Raw genomic sequence first — 19,110 nt, 5'->3', positions numbered from 1 at the left:
CTTTTTTGGGTTTGCTTATTCATGGATTTTATTTTTAAAATGATTCTATGGTCAGTTTCCTCCTGTCTTATTGAAGGAACAAAAGATTTCTAAAGAAAACACTTTTCTAGGAATCACAAAGTCATCCAGTGCGATTCTCTGTTCAGCTTCCAGCAGAAACAGAAACGGACCAATTTTTATCATTCCAGTTGTGACTTCTCTTGTTCTCAGAGTAACTTTGGGGACAGAGCAACCTAAAACCATTACCTCTTTTACCTAGATGACTAAGTAAAATATAAAGTCTTGTTTGTTCTCTTGTGTTATTCATGTTTTATTCATGTCTGGAGCAAATGAGCTACATATCTCTCCTTTCATTGCACTTGAAGACACATGGAACTCGTCAGCAATAAAGGGACGTCTGCAACATGGAGCATAAAGCATAGAGCATGAATGTCAACAACAAGGGAACAATTAGCAAATTGTGTCTCACTTTTGGTGTACCCTTGAGCCTTTACTTCGTTTTTAAAGCCTTGCTTCCTGTAATCTGAGACGTTGAAGAAGATGTAAAACAAGCATCGTCTATGGTTATTACTCTTCCTTTGTGGATTTCTTTTTGAATTATAAAACTTTTCTCTGGCGCAATACATTGAAGAGTCAAAATGATGTTTGTCTTGGAATGTGGAGAACACCTATCTAAATACCTGTTCTTATAAACTTAGTGGCCATCCTTTAGTTATCGTTCAGCATTGCCATCCCCTCTCCAGCTTGTTCTAAAGCCATTTTGGGATTTCAGTAATTAGAAAGCTTGTGTGTGATGTCATGGACTTTTTGAAAAATACTGTTTTATGTATTAAGCTTTTGTATGTATTGAGTAATAGAGGTAATCAGATAAGGAGCTGGTAGGAATGGGTGAGAAAGTGATATATTGGGAGGGATTTAAATGCAGATTATGGTTAAACGCGAGGAGTTGGGAGAGATGGAATCCAAAATGACCTTAAGAAATATATTTATTGTAGCAGAAGCAAACCCAAGGGTACAGTTGTAATGTATATAATAACACAAACAAAATTTAAAAAAAACTTGGCATTATGCTAAATGTCCTTTGACCAGTAGCTAGCCACTTGGAGTGCCTCTGGTGTCCCTATAAGAAGACCTTCCATTTGTTCATGTGGCAAGACTCAGACTACATTGCACTAGATGGTCTGTGGTTTGCTCTTCTCCACAGTCACATTTTGTGGACTCCACTTTGTAGCCCCATTTCTTAGGATTGGCTCTGTATCTCACGGTGCCAGAGCGCAGTCTGTTCTGCACCTTCCAAGTCTCCGAGTTTTCTGTGTGCCCAGGAGGGAGTTTCTCATCCAGTCTCAGCCACTGGTTGAGGTTCCGGGTTCTAACCTGCCACTTTTGGACTCTTGCTTGTTGAGGTGTTCCTTCAAGTTTCTCTGCAGATCTTAGAAAACTGTTTCTTGATTAAAGGTGTTGGTATGCCAGCTGATATCCGAACAGAGGATGGGCCAGAGATGCCTCTGCCTTGGTGCTTTCATTATGGGCTGCTACTTCCTGGCGGTGCAATACTGGCTAAACAGTATAATTTCTCCAGTGGTGTGGGACATCAACATCCTGTGATAATGCGGCATGTCTCATTAAGAGGCACAGCCACTGTTTTAACATGGTGAGATGTGTTCCACACTGGGAATATGTATTCAGCAGCAGAGTAGCAAAGCGCAAGGGCAGATATCGTCACTGTGTCTCGTTGAGAGAAGCCTCCCCCTGGGATCATGATACATATGGGCATCCCCTTGGCAATGTGTCTGTAGAAGGCTGATTCTCTCATACCAGAAATGACTAGACTTGCAGCATGCAACCAAACCTCAACAGATTGGAGAGCTGGACAAAAACTTATAAAATGAATTTCAGTAGAGAAAAATGCAAAATATTCCATTCAGGCAGAAACAATGAAATGCATTGCTCTATGATGTGTGATATCTGTCTTGACAATAGTATGTGTTGAAAGGATCTGGGAGTCTTGGTAGATCACAACATGAGTCTACTTTGTGATGTGGCAGCTAAAAAACGATGCGATTCTAGGCTGCATCAATGGGAGTTCAGTGTCTAGATCGAGAGAAGTCACATCATCTCTCTATTGTGCTTTGGTCAGATCTCACCTGGAATATTGTGTCTGATTCTGGCCATCACAATTTAAGAGAAATATTGATAAGCTGGAAATGTGTGCATAATACTATATTCCACACAGGAATCTTGAGGGCATCCTGTAAGTTCCATAGTGCTGGCCACAGCAGTGGGGCAGGTGAAAGTCCTTGTTTTGGTAGCAGAAGTAGAACCCTAGAGCTGAAAGAGAAGGGATCACACAGGTCCAACCCCTTGCCATGTGGGAAAAGCACAATCAAAGCAACCCAACAGATGGCCATCTATCCTCTGTTTGAAAGTCTCCAGAGGAAGAGCTTCCACCACACTCCAAGGCAGAGGGGGCAAAGAAATGCCCTCCCCATTCTAGTGATCTAGGCAGAACCCTACATATGGTAGGAAAAATGGTAGAATAAAGGACAGGAGCCTCTGAGGTGGTTCTGTGAGATGTAGTACCAAAAAAAGCAATTTATTCAAACTCTGCCAAGGGGAAACACTGCTTGCTGTTGTCACCAAATGAAGAAAGAGTTTGTTAATCAGTCTCTTTATCCAGAAATTAAAGGAAGAGGTGTTGATAGTTCTTTTATTTTTTCTATACAGGCTTAGATCACCAAAAAAGTAAAGATTCTTCCCTTTCTTATTTCTTGATTTAATCTCTCATAAAAGTGTGGCCTTTGAATTTTTAAGCAGCAAATCAGGTGCATCTGTTCCAGTTAGCTGTGCTATGGCAGAGGACAATCTGTTCAGGCCTTAATCTGTAATCCCACAGGGATCAGAAAGTCCCTTCTGTAATTAATTTATTAATCTAGTTTATATAATTACTTTTTCCTACTTAATTAAGTGCCTTCTTTTTTTTAAAAAAAACAACCCGATAGTGCTTGTTTGGCAACAGCTAACTTGCAAGTCACTTACATTTCCCTTTGGAGGTAAAAATCAACATGCTCTTCTGTCTAGAATAAGCAAGGAGAGCTCAATAAGACCCCAGGGCCATAATTTATAGTCCCCATCCCCCCCCCCCCCCATTTTAATACTATCTGTTGGAAAACCAGAAAAAAGGAATTCTTGTTAACTCTGTACCACTCCAGACATCCCCAAAACATGATAGTTTGGGATCCTCTTGTCCCCCGCAATCATTCAAACCCACAAAGAAGTTCAAAACAGAAATACGACTAATTCAATCCATTCATGTATGCCTTTTAGAACTCAAAAAGGTAGAAAATTATAGTAAAATTACACATTGTTAAAAATGAAGAGCTGAGAGTAAAACAGTATTAAACTCACAATTGTAAGATTGTAAACTAGAAAGCAGGAATCTGTTTTACTTGCAAAACCCCATGTACAGTGATATAAAGGATGATCATGATCAGCATAATGATGTCATCACCACCATCAATGCTACCGCTGTTATTTAAATTATTATTTTAAAACAAATGCTAAGAACACTACGATGTTAAGAAAAGTTCTTGTTATTTCCAAAGACTTGTTGGAATAAAAGAGTCTTCATTAGCTGCAGAAAAGGAGAAGCCAAGGGAAGCATGTCCAAGGTCTGGGAGGAACCATTGTGAAGGTCTTCTCCTGTATTCCACCAAATGTTCTTGTGGAGGTGGGTAGCGAGAAGTGTTTCTTCTGAAGATCTCCAAGCTTGGGCAAACTTATGGAATGCTATGACCCTTCAAGTAGCTTTGATCCAGATGTGATGTGATCTAATCCCCTCTGCCATTGTCCACCCTTGGTCTTCTGTGAGTTGAAGTCCAAAACACCCAGAGGCCTGAAGTTTGCCCATGTCTGATCTTCACTGTCAAATTAATGCAGTTTAACACCACTTTAACTGCCATAGTCCAGTGCTATGCAGTTCTGGGAGTTGTGGCTTGGTAAGGCACCAACACACTTGGTTAGAGAAAGTCCAATCAGGGAAACTGCCACTCCTGTGATTAATGCAAAGAAATTAAAGTGACATCAAGCTGCATTAATACTACAATGTAGATGCATTCTAAATTTGAGAAAAATATGCATACACTTTCATGACAACATTCTCTCCCTGAGGTTCATTCTTCTAGGGCTAAGAAACTGAAGTCAGGCCCTGAGCTTCAGGACGGTGGACAGTTCTTTCTTCTTAGAGAGTTCATTATTGTGTATATTTACTGGAGACATCATTGGGAACAGATAATTAACTTGGTCCCATTTACAAGTTAATTGTGTTTTGTTGTTTTGTCTTACTTTCCAAATAAACAGATTTTTTCAGTCATTACGTTTTAGAAAGAACTTGACCTTGATAAATAATTTCCCAATTTTCCTAAGCAACATGAATTTCACATACATCAATTTACCATAAGTAATGAATAATCCTACCTAATTGTAGTTGTTTGGAATTGAAGGTCTATGATAGCTAGGAATTTATGTTTCATGATTCCGCCCACCACATCCATTTAACTAGCACAGTAGTAAATGGGCAGCTAATTTATGTTGTTTGAGAATTCTACTCATTGCTTGAAATTTTTGGCATTTAGTGCACACATATTTCAACTTCAGATTTTTTTTTTTAAAAAAATGTTTCAATGTCATGCTTCAGAAAGGAGTTTGTAATCATAATAATCAAACCTCTTAACCTTGAAGCAGCTGTTCCTGGATTGATCTTTCTATTAACCTTTTGCCCCTGAAGTAGTGGAAATAATATTTTACATGACTAGATTGAAACATCTGAAACATTTTTGTGCCCTATTGCCTTTTGTCTCAGAATCCTAAGGGCCCTTCCACACAGCCATATAACCCAGAATATCAAGGCAGAATAACCCACAATATCTGTTTTGAACTGGGTTATCTGAGTCCACACTAACACATATCCAATTTTAAAGCAGAAAATGTGGGATTTTATTCAGCGGTGCGTTCTTTATTTACTGTCCTGATTTTAGAGTTTTTAAAATACTGTTAGCCAGATTTTGTTCATTTTCATGGTTTCCTCCTTTCTGTTGAAATTGTCCGCATGGTTTGGATTTCAACGGCTTCTCTGTGTAATCTGACATGGGTGTTGTTAGAGTGCTCCACCATTTCTGTGTTCTTGAATAATATGAACAAAATCTGGCTAACAGTATTAAAAAAAACTCTAAAATCAGGACAGTAAATAAAGAACAACACTCAGAAGACAGGGAAATTCCAGACAAGATATGGTCAGGGCCAGTTAACACCTCCCAACAAAGGATTCCCACAGGCAGGAAGCAACCAGGCTTTGAAGCTGCGAGGTTATTCAGTGCTAATCAAGCTGGCCAATTGCAACATTCACACTTGCCTCAAATAGACAAGAAAAATCCCTTTTTATGTCTCCATTACTGATTTTAACACACACACACACACACAAAACTCTTTCAACTTAGAGTTGTAGAGTTGGTAAGAAACCCTACGGACTATGCAGAAATATACCAACAAAACACTCCCGACTGATGGCATCCAGCCTCTGCTTTAAAACTTCTGGGGAAGGGGGCTCGACCACACTCCAAGGTAGCCTATTCCACTGATAACAGCTCTTATCATCAGGTAGTTCTTCCTACTGTTTAGGTGGCATCTCTTTTCCTGTAGTTTCAATCCTCTAGTCTCTAGAGCAGCAGAAAACAAGCTTACCTCCTGCTCAATGTGACATCATTTCACATCTATAAACATAGCTATTATGCCACCTCTTGATTTTTTTTTGTCTCCAGTCTAAACATACCCAGCCATCCAAGCTGCTCCTCAGAGGGCATGGTTTCCACTTTATGGTGTTAATTCTGTGTGCAAGACAGTTCCTGTTTGTTTGTTTTTAGAGGGTTTGCTCCATACTCTCAGATCTATCTGCATTAATTTTCAGTTTTCCCCGTAAGATACTTTTGGGACTGTGATGAACAGTTTTTATTGAATCCTGGCTCTTAAATGTCATACACTATCAGTATATACTGGTGTTCTCCCATTGCTCCACACTACTGTGCTAACACTACCATATATGTGACAGAACAGCAAAATACAATTCCTTTTAAAAAAAGAATTAATACATTAACATATATCTATCTGATGTTACCTAACTTCTATTATATTAAAACTATTAATAATTTCTATGAGCGCAGTTCCATTGCCACCTACACAGTCTAAAGTTCTACTTCGAGGAATTTCTAGACCAGACCTTGTGTTTAGATATATGGTCACCTTGAGTGCATCTACATTGTAGAAATAAAGCAATTTGACAACACTTTAATTGCCACGGCTTAATGCTGTGAATTCTGGGGGAGTTTTAGTTTGATGAGACACCAACACTCTGGAAGAGAAAGCTATAACGATCTTGTAAAACTATAACTGTGAGTTTATAGCACTGAGCCACGATTATTAAAGTGGTGTCAAACTACATTATTTCTACAGTGTAAATGCACCTTTGATTATAATTCCCAGTCTATGATGATGACTAGTATTCTTCAACTGATTTTATTCTCCTAGAAAGCTTTTACTTTGACCCCATAAAGCTCTCTTTGTGGTTCCTACAGAAGTAAATCTGTTTTAATGGACTGCTTTAAAAGTATTTCCACATACAGTAGTACAGAGGGTACGTGAGAAAATTCTACATTCTCTGCGTAAGAAAGGAACAGATAGCCGTGTGAGTGAAAAATAAGAATTAAAGATTAAGCTGTATGCTGATATTTTTTAATGAGCTAGATCAATTCCATCTTGACAATAGCTGACATCTCCCCCATGGAATGCATTGTTTGCTGAGCTCTGTCATTTGTGCTATGCTAGAAATGCTATAAGTGCAATATTACGTGGTTAGGGCCAATGACCAAAGATTACAGTTATGTACAGTGCCCAATCCCACAAAATTTCCCTTCAACAAACGAATTATTTATACATGCCATGCTGGTCACATAGACCTCAGATAAGGAATACCATGTTTGTTGTTTATTCGTTCAGTCGCTTCCAACTCTTTGTGATCTCATGGACCAGCCCATGCCAGAGCTTCCTGTCGGCCGTTGCTGCCCCCAGTTCCTTCAAGGTCAAGCCAGTCACTTCACGGATACCGTCCATCCATCTTGCCCTTGGTTGGCCTCTCTTCCCTTTTCCTTCCATTTTCCCCAGCATCATGATCTTTTCCTAGCTTTCCTGTCTTCTCATTATGTGACCAAAATCTTTGCCTCTAATATCCTTCCCTCCATTGAACAGCCAGGCATTATTTCCTGGAGGATGGACTGGTTGGATCTTCTTGCGGTCCAAGGCACTCTCAGGATTTTCCTCCAGCACCAAAGTTCAAAAGCATCTATCTTCCTTTGCTCAGCCTTCCTTATGGTCCAGCTCTTGCATCCATAGGTTACTATGGGGAATACCATTGCTTTAACTATGCGGACCTTCGTTGCCTGTATGATGCCTCTGCTCTTCACTATTTTATCGAGGTTGGCCGTTGCTCTCCTCCCAAGAAGTAGACGTCTTCTGATTTCCTGGCTGCAGTCTGCATCTGCAGTGATCTTCACGCCTAGAAATATGAATTCTGTCACTGCCTCCACGTTTTCTCCATGTATGCAATACCATGTATGTAATAGGTATTGCTCTTGCACACTTTCTTAGTTTTTGCATAACTCTAAAGTTCCATAACATATTGATGCTTTATCTTAGCTAGTGAGTAGGTTGGATCAAAAGCAGTGTTGGGGTTTTGTAGATCCTTTTGCCAAAGTTGTTGTTTGTTGTCTGTTTGCCTTCCTGCTCAGTTTCAGGGCTCATCTCAGCTATGTGTCTCACCTGGGATATTTCAGATGCTATCTAATAGCCTCACCCAGGAGAGAAACAGCCTGGTTCTCATGGGAAGTTACTTTTTCTGTTGCTAGTAGAGCTTACATTTTATTGCCCGGATTTTATGCCTCTGCCTTCCTAGATCCTACATGGCTATTTAGGGAAATGGCTTCTGTCTACACCAGTTTCCTTCCAAACCATCCTGACAGCAACAAGAACAACAAAACATTATCTTGATAAAATATAGGCCTGTGAGTCTAATATCATTTTTTTTGTTTCTTTTCCTGTGTGATTTTTTAGCATCTTTGCCTGATGAAGAAGGCACTGGAGCCATGAAAGCGTATCAGTTTTATGGATTTTGGAGATTATTGTATTTTGCTGTAGGGCCAGCACAGCTACCTTGGATATGTTTTCAGTTTCAGTGGTCATTTTCCTGGCTCTCTTCCATGGAGTCTTCCAGAAACTGATAGACATACTCAACGTAGCATAGGGCTTTGGTGGTTTTGATCTCTGTGTGTATTCAAGCATGTCTGAAGTGCCGAATTAAGGTTGCCACCAGTCATTTTCCCCGAAAAGCTCATCATTTTTAACACTTATATGACAGATAAGTACAACCTGGGCCATGTTGAGAATAGCTTTGCTTATTGGATTTGGTATAAATGAAAGAGAATTTATTTTCTGTCTGTCTGTCTTTTTTTTTTTTTTTAGGAATGCTTACATTTGTTTATGTTCAGGATGGAAGGAACCTGAAGTTTTAAAAAGTTTGCATTTAGGGAAAGGGACATTTTCCACATTCCTAGTCAGGACTATTTAAAGCAATGTAATCTTCTGTATGGACTGATTCACAGTATGCATCTATGCAGCTGTGGTGGTTATGTGGCATATCCACCAAATACAAACTAGCATACTTATTTGGCTATTTTTTTTTTTGCCATCCAACATATGACAGCCTCAGCTGGGTCATCTAAACCAGCCAAAGGGAAATTATGTTAGTTGGAGAACCTAATGCCACATAATATGAGAACCAGTGCTTACATACCATATTAGGTAGTTTCCCCTGACATTAAGTCCAGTCGTGTCTGACTCGGGGTTGGTGTTCATCTCAATTTTTAAGCCGAAGAACTGCCATTGTCTGTAGACACCTCCAAGGTCATATGGCCAGCATGATTGCACGGAGCACCATTACCTTCCCGCTAGAGCAGTAACTATTGATTTACTCACGTTTGCATGTTTTTGAACTGCTAGGTTGGCAGAAGCTGAGGCTAACAGGATGAGCTCACCCTGCTCCCTGGATTCAAACCGCCAACCTTTTGGTCAGCATGTTCAGCAGCTCAGCGGTTTAATCTGCTGCACCACCGGGGGTTCCTATATCCAATTGCTAGTGCAAATGAGAATAATTTGGTTGAATCAGTAGGATGTGCATGCTTGGGCCTTTGTGTATTTGTATATGTGTGTCTTTCAGTTGCCTGCTTAGAGGAATCCCTTGATTTTCATAGGGTTTCATTAAGTAAGGAATACTCTGGGTTTTCTGCTAGTTCCTTCCTCTGAAGTGTAGACTAGGAACCCCATCACACTCGAGCTTGGATCCACTTTAAATCCACTTTAGGGAGGGGGCTTAAACAGCTCAGCCAGACAGGTCCTGAGCCTCACCAAACTACAAACCCCAGAATTCTGCAGGAGGCAGAAAGTGGATTCATGCTCTAGTGTGATGAGGCAGTAGAGCACCTGATATACATTGACATCTCCCATCCAGATACTCACCAGAGCTGACCTTTCTTAGTGTCCATGATCAGAAAGGAACTGGTGCCCTTAGGGTATTTAGACACTTTTTGGCCTACATTAATTAGATCTACATTAATTAGGATTATCTTTTGGGTTATTTGAGAATAGGAGAACCTGGGTTCAAATACTATTTGGCTTTGAAGGTGAGTAGGTCACTTGAATCAGTCACCAACCCATATGATGATTGTGAGAGAGGTTCCTACGCAGGTCCCTATGTTCTTTGGAGGAAGATTGAGATTTAAATCAAGCAAAATAGCATGTGTTGTGATGAATAGTCTCAATGTATAAAACAACTTGGGCTGGCATGTCCAATTAAAAGAGGTTGAATTCACGTCATAAATTCTGTGCCCCTAGTGAGATGTATAATCTCCCTGCTATATTCTTCTGTAGTATAAAAGTACAAAAATATTGGAGTGTCGGTTTTTTCATCTTTTTGGCTAAAGCAGGGAATAGTGGGTTATGTTTATCAACAATGACTTCTTAAACTGGGTGCCAAGAAGTGGAGTTGATATTGGTTAGAATTTAAATTTTATGTGGTTGGGATACATAATATTACTGGCAGGATTCTAGATTTGTTTTCCTTCTGCTTCATCTTCTTCCTATTGTTGGTGTTTTAATCTCTCACTGAACACAAAGCATAAGAAGGGATGGTTTAAAAATGCAGTATATTAGATAGCTTGTTTACCACTTTCTCTTTATGGCTCTCTTTGCAGACTCTAATCATTCTCTGACTGCTGATGAATATATTTGGACTGAGGCTAGCGTTTCTGGGAATGTGAATGACATTCTGCAAACACCCTCCCCATCGTCCTCCCACCTGTCACAAATCAGGGACAAACAAATATGAGATTGATCTCCTCCCTATGTGGCAAATAGATCAATGAACCCCAAGCTCTAAGGACTTAATAGAGAGAGACATCCCTCATATACAGGCAGGGGTAAACACTTCCTTGCACAAAATTGATGGTGTTTTGTCACAGTTTTCTGGTTTTTTATTGCATCAGAATATTTTTTCACTGCCTTTGGATGTGTAGAACAGCACTAAGGAATGGGTTGCTGTGAATTTTCCATACTGTATGACCATGTTCCAGAAGCATTCTCTCCTGACCTTTCGCCCACATCTATGGTAGGCATCCTCAGAGGTTGTGAGGTAAATTGCAAACTAGGTAAGGGAGGTTTATATATCTGTGGAAGGTCCAGGGTGGGAGAAAGAACTCTTGTCTTTTGGAGACAAGTGTGAATGTTGCAATTAATCACCTTGATTAGCATGGTAATGGCCTTGCAGCTTCAAGGCCTGGCTGATTCCTGCCTGGGGCATCCTTTGTTGGGAGGTGTTAGCTGGCTCTGATTGTTTCATGTCTGGAATTCCCCTGTTTTTAGAATGTTGTTCTTTATTTACTGTCCGGAAAACTCACAGCAACCCAGTGGTCATGGATGCCTTCGACAAGACAGCACTAAGGAATTTCCCTCATGTTCATTCACTCTGATTGGGAGGTTAGAATCTTAGTCTGACAATGTATTTAAATATATTAAGTATTATAAATTGGGTAAGCAGCAGTTCACTGCCACAAACAGCAATAATCGAGGTAGTTTCATTATTTCTGTTGTCAATTCACTTGCAATTTCTTGATTTGGGCCAGACCATTGCATTTATAGGCATGAAAATGAAGCAACAGTTATGGGTTCTCTGAGAATAATAATAATAATTATTATTATTAATAATAATAATAATAATAATAATAATAATAATAATAATAGTTTTATTTATACCCCCGCCCCTTCTCCCTGAAGGGACTCGGGGTGGCTTACAACAACCAAGAAATACAGAAAATAATATAGGCACCAGGACTTCTTGTTTTCCTGAAAGTGACAGTGGGAGAGATGCGCGCTGTAATGAATTGGAACAAATTCTAACAACATGATTCACTAAAGCATGTGGACTCCCTTAGGTTGCGGGAAATTGCTAGGAAAAATGCAAATGAATAACAATAGGAAATTAATTCCATAATCTGAGAGTTTTCTGTTAGAGGGAATCTATATGGAAGCCTGCAATACTATGTAATATGTCCTGGTTCATACATGTTTATACACCATTGCCCAAGAGCACAATACTTCCCATAAAAAGCCCAGTGGGGAAACGCTGCTCAATATATATGAATTGTGTAATTTTCTTTAGATATTTAATTCAAAAAGGTGCATTTGACTGTCCTACTCCTAACAAAGTATATAGGAGATAATGCTCCCTTGATTTAAGGAAAGTTACTTTTCAAAGCATTTTTTCTTTGTGTTACTGGGAAGAAACTGTAGTTTTTCTAACCACTCCGATGATGAATTTCAGATGTGAGGTGCAGGGAGAAGATGCAAAAATGGGCTGGAGCTATACTCTTGGTCCTTTTGTAGACACTAAGACTGTACAATGTGTGTGTGTGCGTGTGCATGCGCATGTGTGTGTGTGTGTCAGGCTTAAAATTATGGAGACCTGATTAATTTCATAGAGTTTTTTAATGGGAGGAATATTCATAGGTGGTTTGTTTTCTTTTTCTTTTTTTGAAATATAGCCTACTGCATTGGCAGTCTCCCATCTAAGTACTCACCAGGGCTAAACCTGCTTAGCTTCCAAGAACAGATGGGATCTGGTGTCTTAGGGTATTTATGCCCTGTGAGAGTATCTAGAAAGTTTATTTACTTATTTATTTACAACATTTACACCCCGCCCTTCTCACCCGAGGGGACTCAGGGCGGCTTACAAAAATTGGCAAAATTTAATGCCCAAAATGCAATCATAAAAACAAAACAATATAAACAAATCCATTAAAAACATTGTTAAAACACATTATAAAAACCTTAAAACATATATATAATTAATTCAAGTTGTACATGTATCAGATGAAGTGTGATTCCTTTTAGAGGTCTTGCACATTTCCATGCAATGACAGAAATGAAATGTCTTGGGTTTGCTTTTTCTCCTGTGAAAGATCCTTTTCACAAGCACACAGCAAGTCTAAATAAGAGCATATTCCCTCAGAAATCAGTAACTTTCCGAGGCATGCAATGCATCTTGGTGAAGAGGAAGACAAAAATTAATGCAAAACCATTCCTACATTTGAAAATGTGCATAACTAAAAATATAGACACTTGAAAATGCACACCAGCGTATTTTCATATTCAGAAAAAGTGCATTAAAACATCTAGCAAAAGAAGTCCAATTTTCTGTGTTAGAGTTGGGTGGATGGACTCTCAGAATGGAATACCCAGTTGGGATGGGATAAGAAGGGACCCTGACAGATGCAACAAAAACAACACTAATACATTTCAGTTCCTATGCTATTGATGTCCTGGAATGGTCTTTTTGAACCTTATAATTTTATTTATATTCTATTATCGAATGAAGTGATCTGTTCATCTACGTACCCTGAATTAGCTGTGATTTCTCAGGCTAACTAACTCATACTCTGAGAAGTGTGATTCATGCCATTTTGTTTACTTCCCTTCAAGTAGGTACTATATTATTTAAAAGAACAAAAATATGTATAATAAGCTTTCTTTCCTTCCTACTCTCGTTGCAGGTGCTCTAGCCATTTCGATCCCACGTCTGGATATAGTCATTTCCTTTGTCGGAGCTGTAAGCAGCAGCACTCTAGCTTTGATTTTGCCACCATTAGTGGAAATCTTCACTTTCTACAAGGAGAAACCAAGTGCCTGGCTAATACTGAAAGACATTTCTATAGCCTTCCTCGGCGTGATCGGTTTTTTAACTGGCACTTACGCGACTATTGAAGAGATCATTTGTCCTTCTTCCTTAGCTTCCATCAACGCTACGGGCACATGTTTCAATGCTTCACGGTTGGCTGTGGATGCCAATTAATGTTTGGACAACAAAGACTCTCTCAAGTTTGTTAGTATATTTGGATATATTTGAGAACCAAAGTGGATTACTGGGAACCTAAATCTACTCCTGCCTAAAATCTAAGATAAAGTTTTCTTCTTTCCTTTGTTTTCCAATATCTCCTCACCATTCCTTCTAGTGAAGAACATTATTTTGAACCAAGATAACATTCTGTGTGTGTTTCTCCAAATGGGACCAGAGAGCAAAATACTACTCGATATCATAGATGACCAGCACCAACTATGATGTCTTCTCCATCAACTTGGAGATGGGATCAGCTCAATAGATTCCTTAGAATCTGAACCTGAACCTACTTCTTCCCAAGGTCCAAGATAAAGTTCTCTTCATCCCTCTATTTCCCAGTATCTCCACACCGTTCCTTCTATTGAATAACACTATTTAGAAGCAAGATAACTTTCTGCTTGTGTCTTTGCAAATGGCACCAGAGAGCAAAACACTATCACAGATGATCAGCACCAACTACGACATCTTCTCTGTTACCAGTTCTTAGTCTGCTATGTGACTTCTGTCAGTATTGCTAACCACCCAGGTTAATGAGATATATGGAAAAATATAGATGCACTTTTTATACAAATTTTTTTTTTGGTTTTATGGGACTCAAGAGCTCCCTATGGGTTGTGCTACACAAGTTCCCAGATTTTTAGTTACTCTTCCTTCCAGCATTTTCTTTTCCCATAAAGGTGGATCACCATGGAGTGTAATGGCATTAACAGCCTCCGTAGCAGGAGGCAAAGAGTGAGATTGAATGTGCCTGCAATTTCTTCAAATATCTGAAAAGGTGTATGTAGCTCTTCATCACTGTGATATAAATCTACAAAAATAACCTCTGTTGAGATGAGATATTACGATTTTTGCTTAGTTTTTTTTTAGTATAACAAAGCCATATTAATTAATGGCCACATCTGTTTTTTAAGCAAATTTCCCTCCATCTCGGTCAATTGCAGCACTACAGATCTGCAAAATGCTGTATTTTTCTATTTATTCCTAACTTTACAGAGTAATTCTATATTTGTACTTCAGATCTGTTTATTACAATGGAGATATTTCTGCAGATTTTCATTTTAAATAATTATACCTGTTACTGTTTTTTCATCCATTTTTTTAGAGAAACAAATTTTGGTAGTTTGTAGATTTGGAATGGATAATAATTGAAAGATTCCACAGGTTAAATCCAGACTTAGAGATAAACCACTGAAATAAGTAAGATCTAATTGAGCCATTATCAATTAACTGTAAGTTGTATGGGTTTCAAGCATTGCAAAATTTCAGTCCAACCTAATATTTTAACCCTGTTGAAATGAAATGAACTTTAAATCCTAAATCTTGTTAGTAGTCCTACATAGAGTAGATTTTTTGAATTAGTGGAATTTTACCTATGCCTTGACTCACAACTTGATACAGTGAGTCTAGATGGGATTATGCAAAAAAAATCAGGTCTATATGTTAGTAGGTTCTAAATATGAATCTGATTTATTTGCTGTTTTTCTCTTTTGTTAAGACTTGAAACCTTGTGTGCAAAGATCTTTTACTGCTGTTCTACTTGTACTGAGTGAAATTTCCTAGAAATTCAATTTGTGCAGAAATTTCAGTGAATTGATACCATTGTACAGTTCAAATAAATGTGTTTTGTACAGAAGGATTTTCTGCGGATTATCAGCAGAATCAAGCAAAACAATACGTATTTTGACATACAAGGTTTTTTACTCTTCAAACAATGAAGAAGTTGGAGTTTTAGAAATCTAGGAAATTTTATGTTTATTATCCATGCAAATGTTGAAACACCACAAGTCATGTTGCTTTGCTTTTATGACTTTAATGATAGCATCCCATCTTCCTTATGACACTAAAGGCCTGTTTGCACCCTAATCCATTTGATTCTGTTCTCCCTCCTTGGGTTCTAAGCTTCCTTGTCCTACATATCTGTAGTTTTTAAATAAATATATATTAAAATGAGAAGCGGGGAAGCTCTGTGTAGCAGGACGATCTGTGTTTAACTGTATATGTCCATTCTGCTCACAATTCTGGCAAGGGCCGAATAGTTTCTTTTGCTACACTTCTTCTCAATGAGAAGTGGATCTTAGATGCACCAGATTTCAGTTGTATATAAAACTTCAATCATGATTGCATCACTCTGTTTACTATAAGGAGCCTATGCAACTATAGCATTGGCACTAATATATGTAAATATACTGTACCAATATGTGCATAGTAGATATTTCTCAGTTCACTTTCAAGTTTGTGGTTTCCTACACCATACTTATTTCTGATGAGATTGTAAATAGTAATGTATTATGCATGGCGATGTTAAAAAATATTGGCAAAAGGAGGACACTGTAGCAATAATACGTTACCGTCATGGTTTTCCGTTCAGAAGAAGACCACAATATGGAAGCAGATCTGTATGTTTTCAAACATGGATCTGCTGCATTCATGTATAGCATGTTTTGCAGTTCATGAGCCAAAATCTTTCCTTTGGAGACACCTCTTTCCTCAAACCTGAGAATGAGCACTTGTTATCCAGAGATTAAAAGTACAGACCTACACTTCTGCTCAACATGTTTATCTTGATATTTAAATGTAATCTCCTCCTATTTTCCACTTGTTTATGCAGCAGATTAATGTTCAGACGCACAGTTCTGCTTCTATTTTATCTAGTTTAATCCTGAATTTCCTGTATATAATCTCCCTCCCCTAATGTCTGATATAGGTAATACCAATTTTAATTTCCCTTCCTTTGGGGAGTTCTGGCCCTTCTCTGTCCATCTGCAGGGAGAATATGCCACCATGGAATCTGCTCGGATCATATGTTCTCTGCCCCACGGTTCGCTCTTGGAGGCCTCCGTGCAGAATCTGTGCCAATACGCTGAAGCATCTGTCTTGGACTAATGCTTGGCTGAAAGTAGTCTTTGACCCATACAAAGCTGATGGCAATTCAGAAGATTTGCTGTCCAAAGCCATGCTTGTTTAGTCCACAAGTGCCTTTTATATGCAAACAGAAAAAGAAGAAGAAACTCCCTGAAAAGGTGAATGTCCAGCGTCCCCACTCTAAAGTGAAGGTAGATGATTACGTCCCAAATGAATGTCATTAGCAAGCTGTGGATTCTGATTTTTACACTTTGATAAACTTTGACATGGTAGACATCAAAACAATCATGCTTGCCTTGTCAAAGTGCCAGGAAGGATTAATAGTCTCTCAACTAGCCATCCCAATACCCAGCTAGCTATTGAAAACCTTCTCCTTGTGCCCAACCATAGCTCTCCATTTAACTTATGTCCGGAACATTAAAAATGCTAACAGATAGGACTTGAGGTGACACAATACAGTGTCTCAAAATATTTAATATATGTATGCATACTGTATGTAACCATGTGTAAATCCAGTCAAAAAATCTACCGCAAAATTTAGGTCTACTTACCTAGGGATCAATGTAAGCATTGTACTTTAATGCCTATTATAAAAGGTACAATTCCTTTCTTTGCATAGAATGTCATAAGACAAGAGCTTAGTCTATCCCAGGAGAATCTAAAAGAAGCCCCGAACCTCGCTACTCTCTCTGCTAAGGTGCCAATACTGGCTTTTTTTGATTGCCAGGACAGGAAAATAGCAGTAGCAGCCGTCCATCTGAGGTAGTGCTGGTGCTTTCCCCACTCCACAAAAACACACTCAATTTAAACACAGGTCATATCAAAATCCATCCAGCCTGCTCTCGACTTATGCGTGATGCTGACTTATACATTAGTATATATAGTATTTTTTCTTGTGTTTTCCTACCATGTAGGAACTTACTACTTCTGAACGGTTGATTCAAAGCAGACTTGCAGAGGTGCAATACCTATATGTCAATGGCACTACAGTACTCCTAATAGCATTCTGGCATTTTGTGTTTGGTGTTCAGTGGGGTTAAAAATGCAAATAAGAAAATTTTCCAGAAGGCTAACATGTCAAACTTTGAGCAGTTGGCATTTACAAAATAGAGTTCCAGAGAATACTTGCCAAAGACTTTTAACTTTAAAAAAACCCTAAACTAATGATGCAGTTGGTTTTAAATGTTGTATAAATGAGAAGAGATGCTCAGAGGAAGACAGCTGGAACTAATGAATGATGCAGAGATGAAAACAATGATATGTATTTAAAGGGGCAATAGGAATTACCATTTGTAAACTACACTGGTGGGTGTTCTTAATTTTTGGAAGCATAAAATAGAATGGAATTTGTTTATATGCAGTATGTGAATGTATTTAAGTAGGTTACATTTGGGACATTTTTTATATATTTTATCCAGATCTGTTTTCTGTGTAGCCTTTATCTCAATAAAATTTGTAAAACATCTATTGATTTGTTTTCTTCACAATACTCTTCAAAGTGTAACTTTGGATGGCTTCTCAGTGGTATAGGACAGCTGCCTTATGGCAGCAATTTATATTTTATGGTTTTAAATGATAATATAAAAACTTGTAGCGTTGGAAAGCACCACTACATACTCTCCAACTGTCCTTATTAAAACTCTGTAATCCAACTTTTCCAGGTCCTGGATTCTTTCTGCTCCCATTTTCCCTTTGTTTTCAGTTTGCTTCCATTGCTGCAAAAGTAATTTACACTCTACTTAGCTGGAAAGGTAGTGTGAATTCTTTCCCTTTCCTTTAAATTTAGACAGTTCTGCATTAATAACTTTTGTCTTCTTCACCACATGCTGATGCTATTTAGCCACACATCTCCCAGTTTCATCTGTGAAATTTTGGAGAGTATGCCTAATACCTAATCCTGGCCTAATACTTTGAGTGTTGGATGAGGACTCAAGAGATCAGGGTTCAAATTCCTGCTCAGCCGTGAAAGCCCATTGAGCTCGAGAAGAGGTGGGTTAAAGGGGGAAGGGTGGCTAAATAATGTTCAGCCAAAGTGCAGCAGGAATCAGGTTAAGGGCTGGAAAACACGTGTTTAAAAGGTGCCCTTTAAACCCAATTCTTCCTGAGAAACACGCACCTTTCCATGCCTGTGTATCCCAGCAGGCATGGAAAACACATGCTTTTCTTCCCACCCCCTGTGTGGACTCCTCCAGAGCACGTTCTGAAAGCCCAAAATAGCCGATGAACTGTCAAACGGAGACACAGGTGGCTCAGGAAAGCACAAGTGGAAAGCAAAACTCTCAAATTCTGTCTTTTACATTTTATAATGTTAAACAGAGCTTGAATGAACAATTGAGGGAAGACAGAGATCTAAGGGAAGCTTATACAAAAATAAAATAAAATGCTCCAATATGTGCTGGACCTCATATTTGCATATGCTCATCTCTGGAATGATTTTTTTTTTTTAAAAAAAATCTTCCTCAGAATATCCCCCTCCATCTTAATCCACTCCAAAAAAAATCTGTGAGTGAGACTGACAGTTCTGTGTTTGGACTCCCTTTGAGATCCCACGTTTTAAAAATCCACTTCTTTGTCCCACATTTTGGCACTGTCTGGAAGCGCCCTGAGTAACCTTGGGTGAGTTGTATTCTCTCAGCCTCAGAGGAGGACAAGGGCAATCCTCCTCTGGGCCAATTTTCCTAAGAAAATCCCATGATAGGTTT

General features: G+C 38.8%; 1 protein-coding gene across 2 annotated transcripts in view; it reads left to right on the top strand.

Annotated features, from left to right (window-relative positions):
• Positions 1 to 17,873, top strand: part of slc36a4 (solute carrier family 36 member 4) — a 167,180-nt gene extending 149,307 nt beyond the window's left edge. For both annotated transcript variants that reach the window (XM_062974537.1, XM_062974538.1), the window contains exon 11: positions 13,203 to 17,873. In XM_062974537.1, coding sequence (XP_062830607.1) covers positions 13,203 to 13,501 — 299 coding nt within the window. In that variant the 3' untranslated portion in view covers positions 13,502 to 17,873. The remainder of the gene's footprint in view (positions 1 to 13,202) is intronic.
• The last annotated feature ends 1,237 nt before the right edge of the window (positions 17,874 to 19,110 follow it).

The sequence above is a fragment of the Anolis carolinensis genome, chromosome 3 (assembly GCF_035594765.1).
Source record: "Anolis carolinensis isolate JA03-04 chromosome 3, rAnoCar3.1.pri, whole genome shotgun sequence".
NCBI lineage: Eukaryota > Metazoa > Chordata > Lepidosauria > Squamata > Dactyloidae > Anolis > Anolis carolinensis.
Note: the sequence above shows the minus strand (reverse complement) of the source record. Positions and strands in the feature narration are given on the sequence as shown.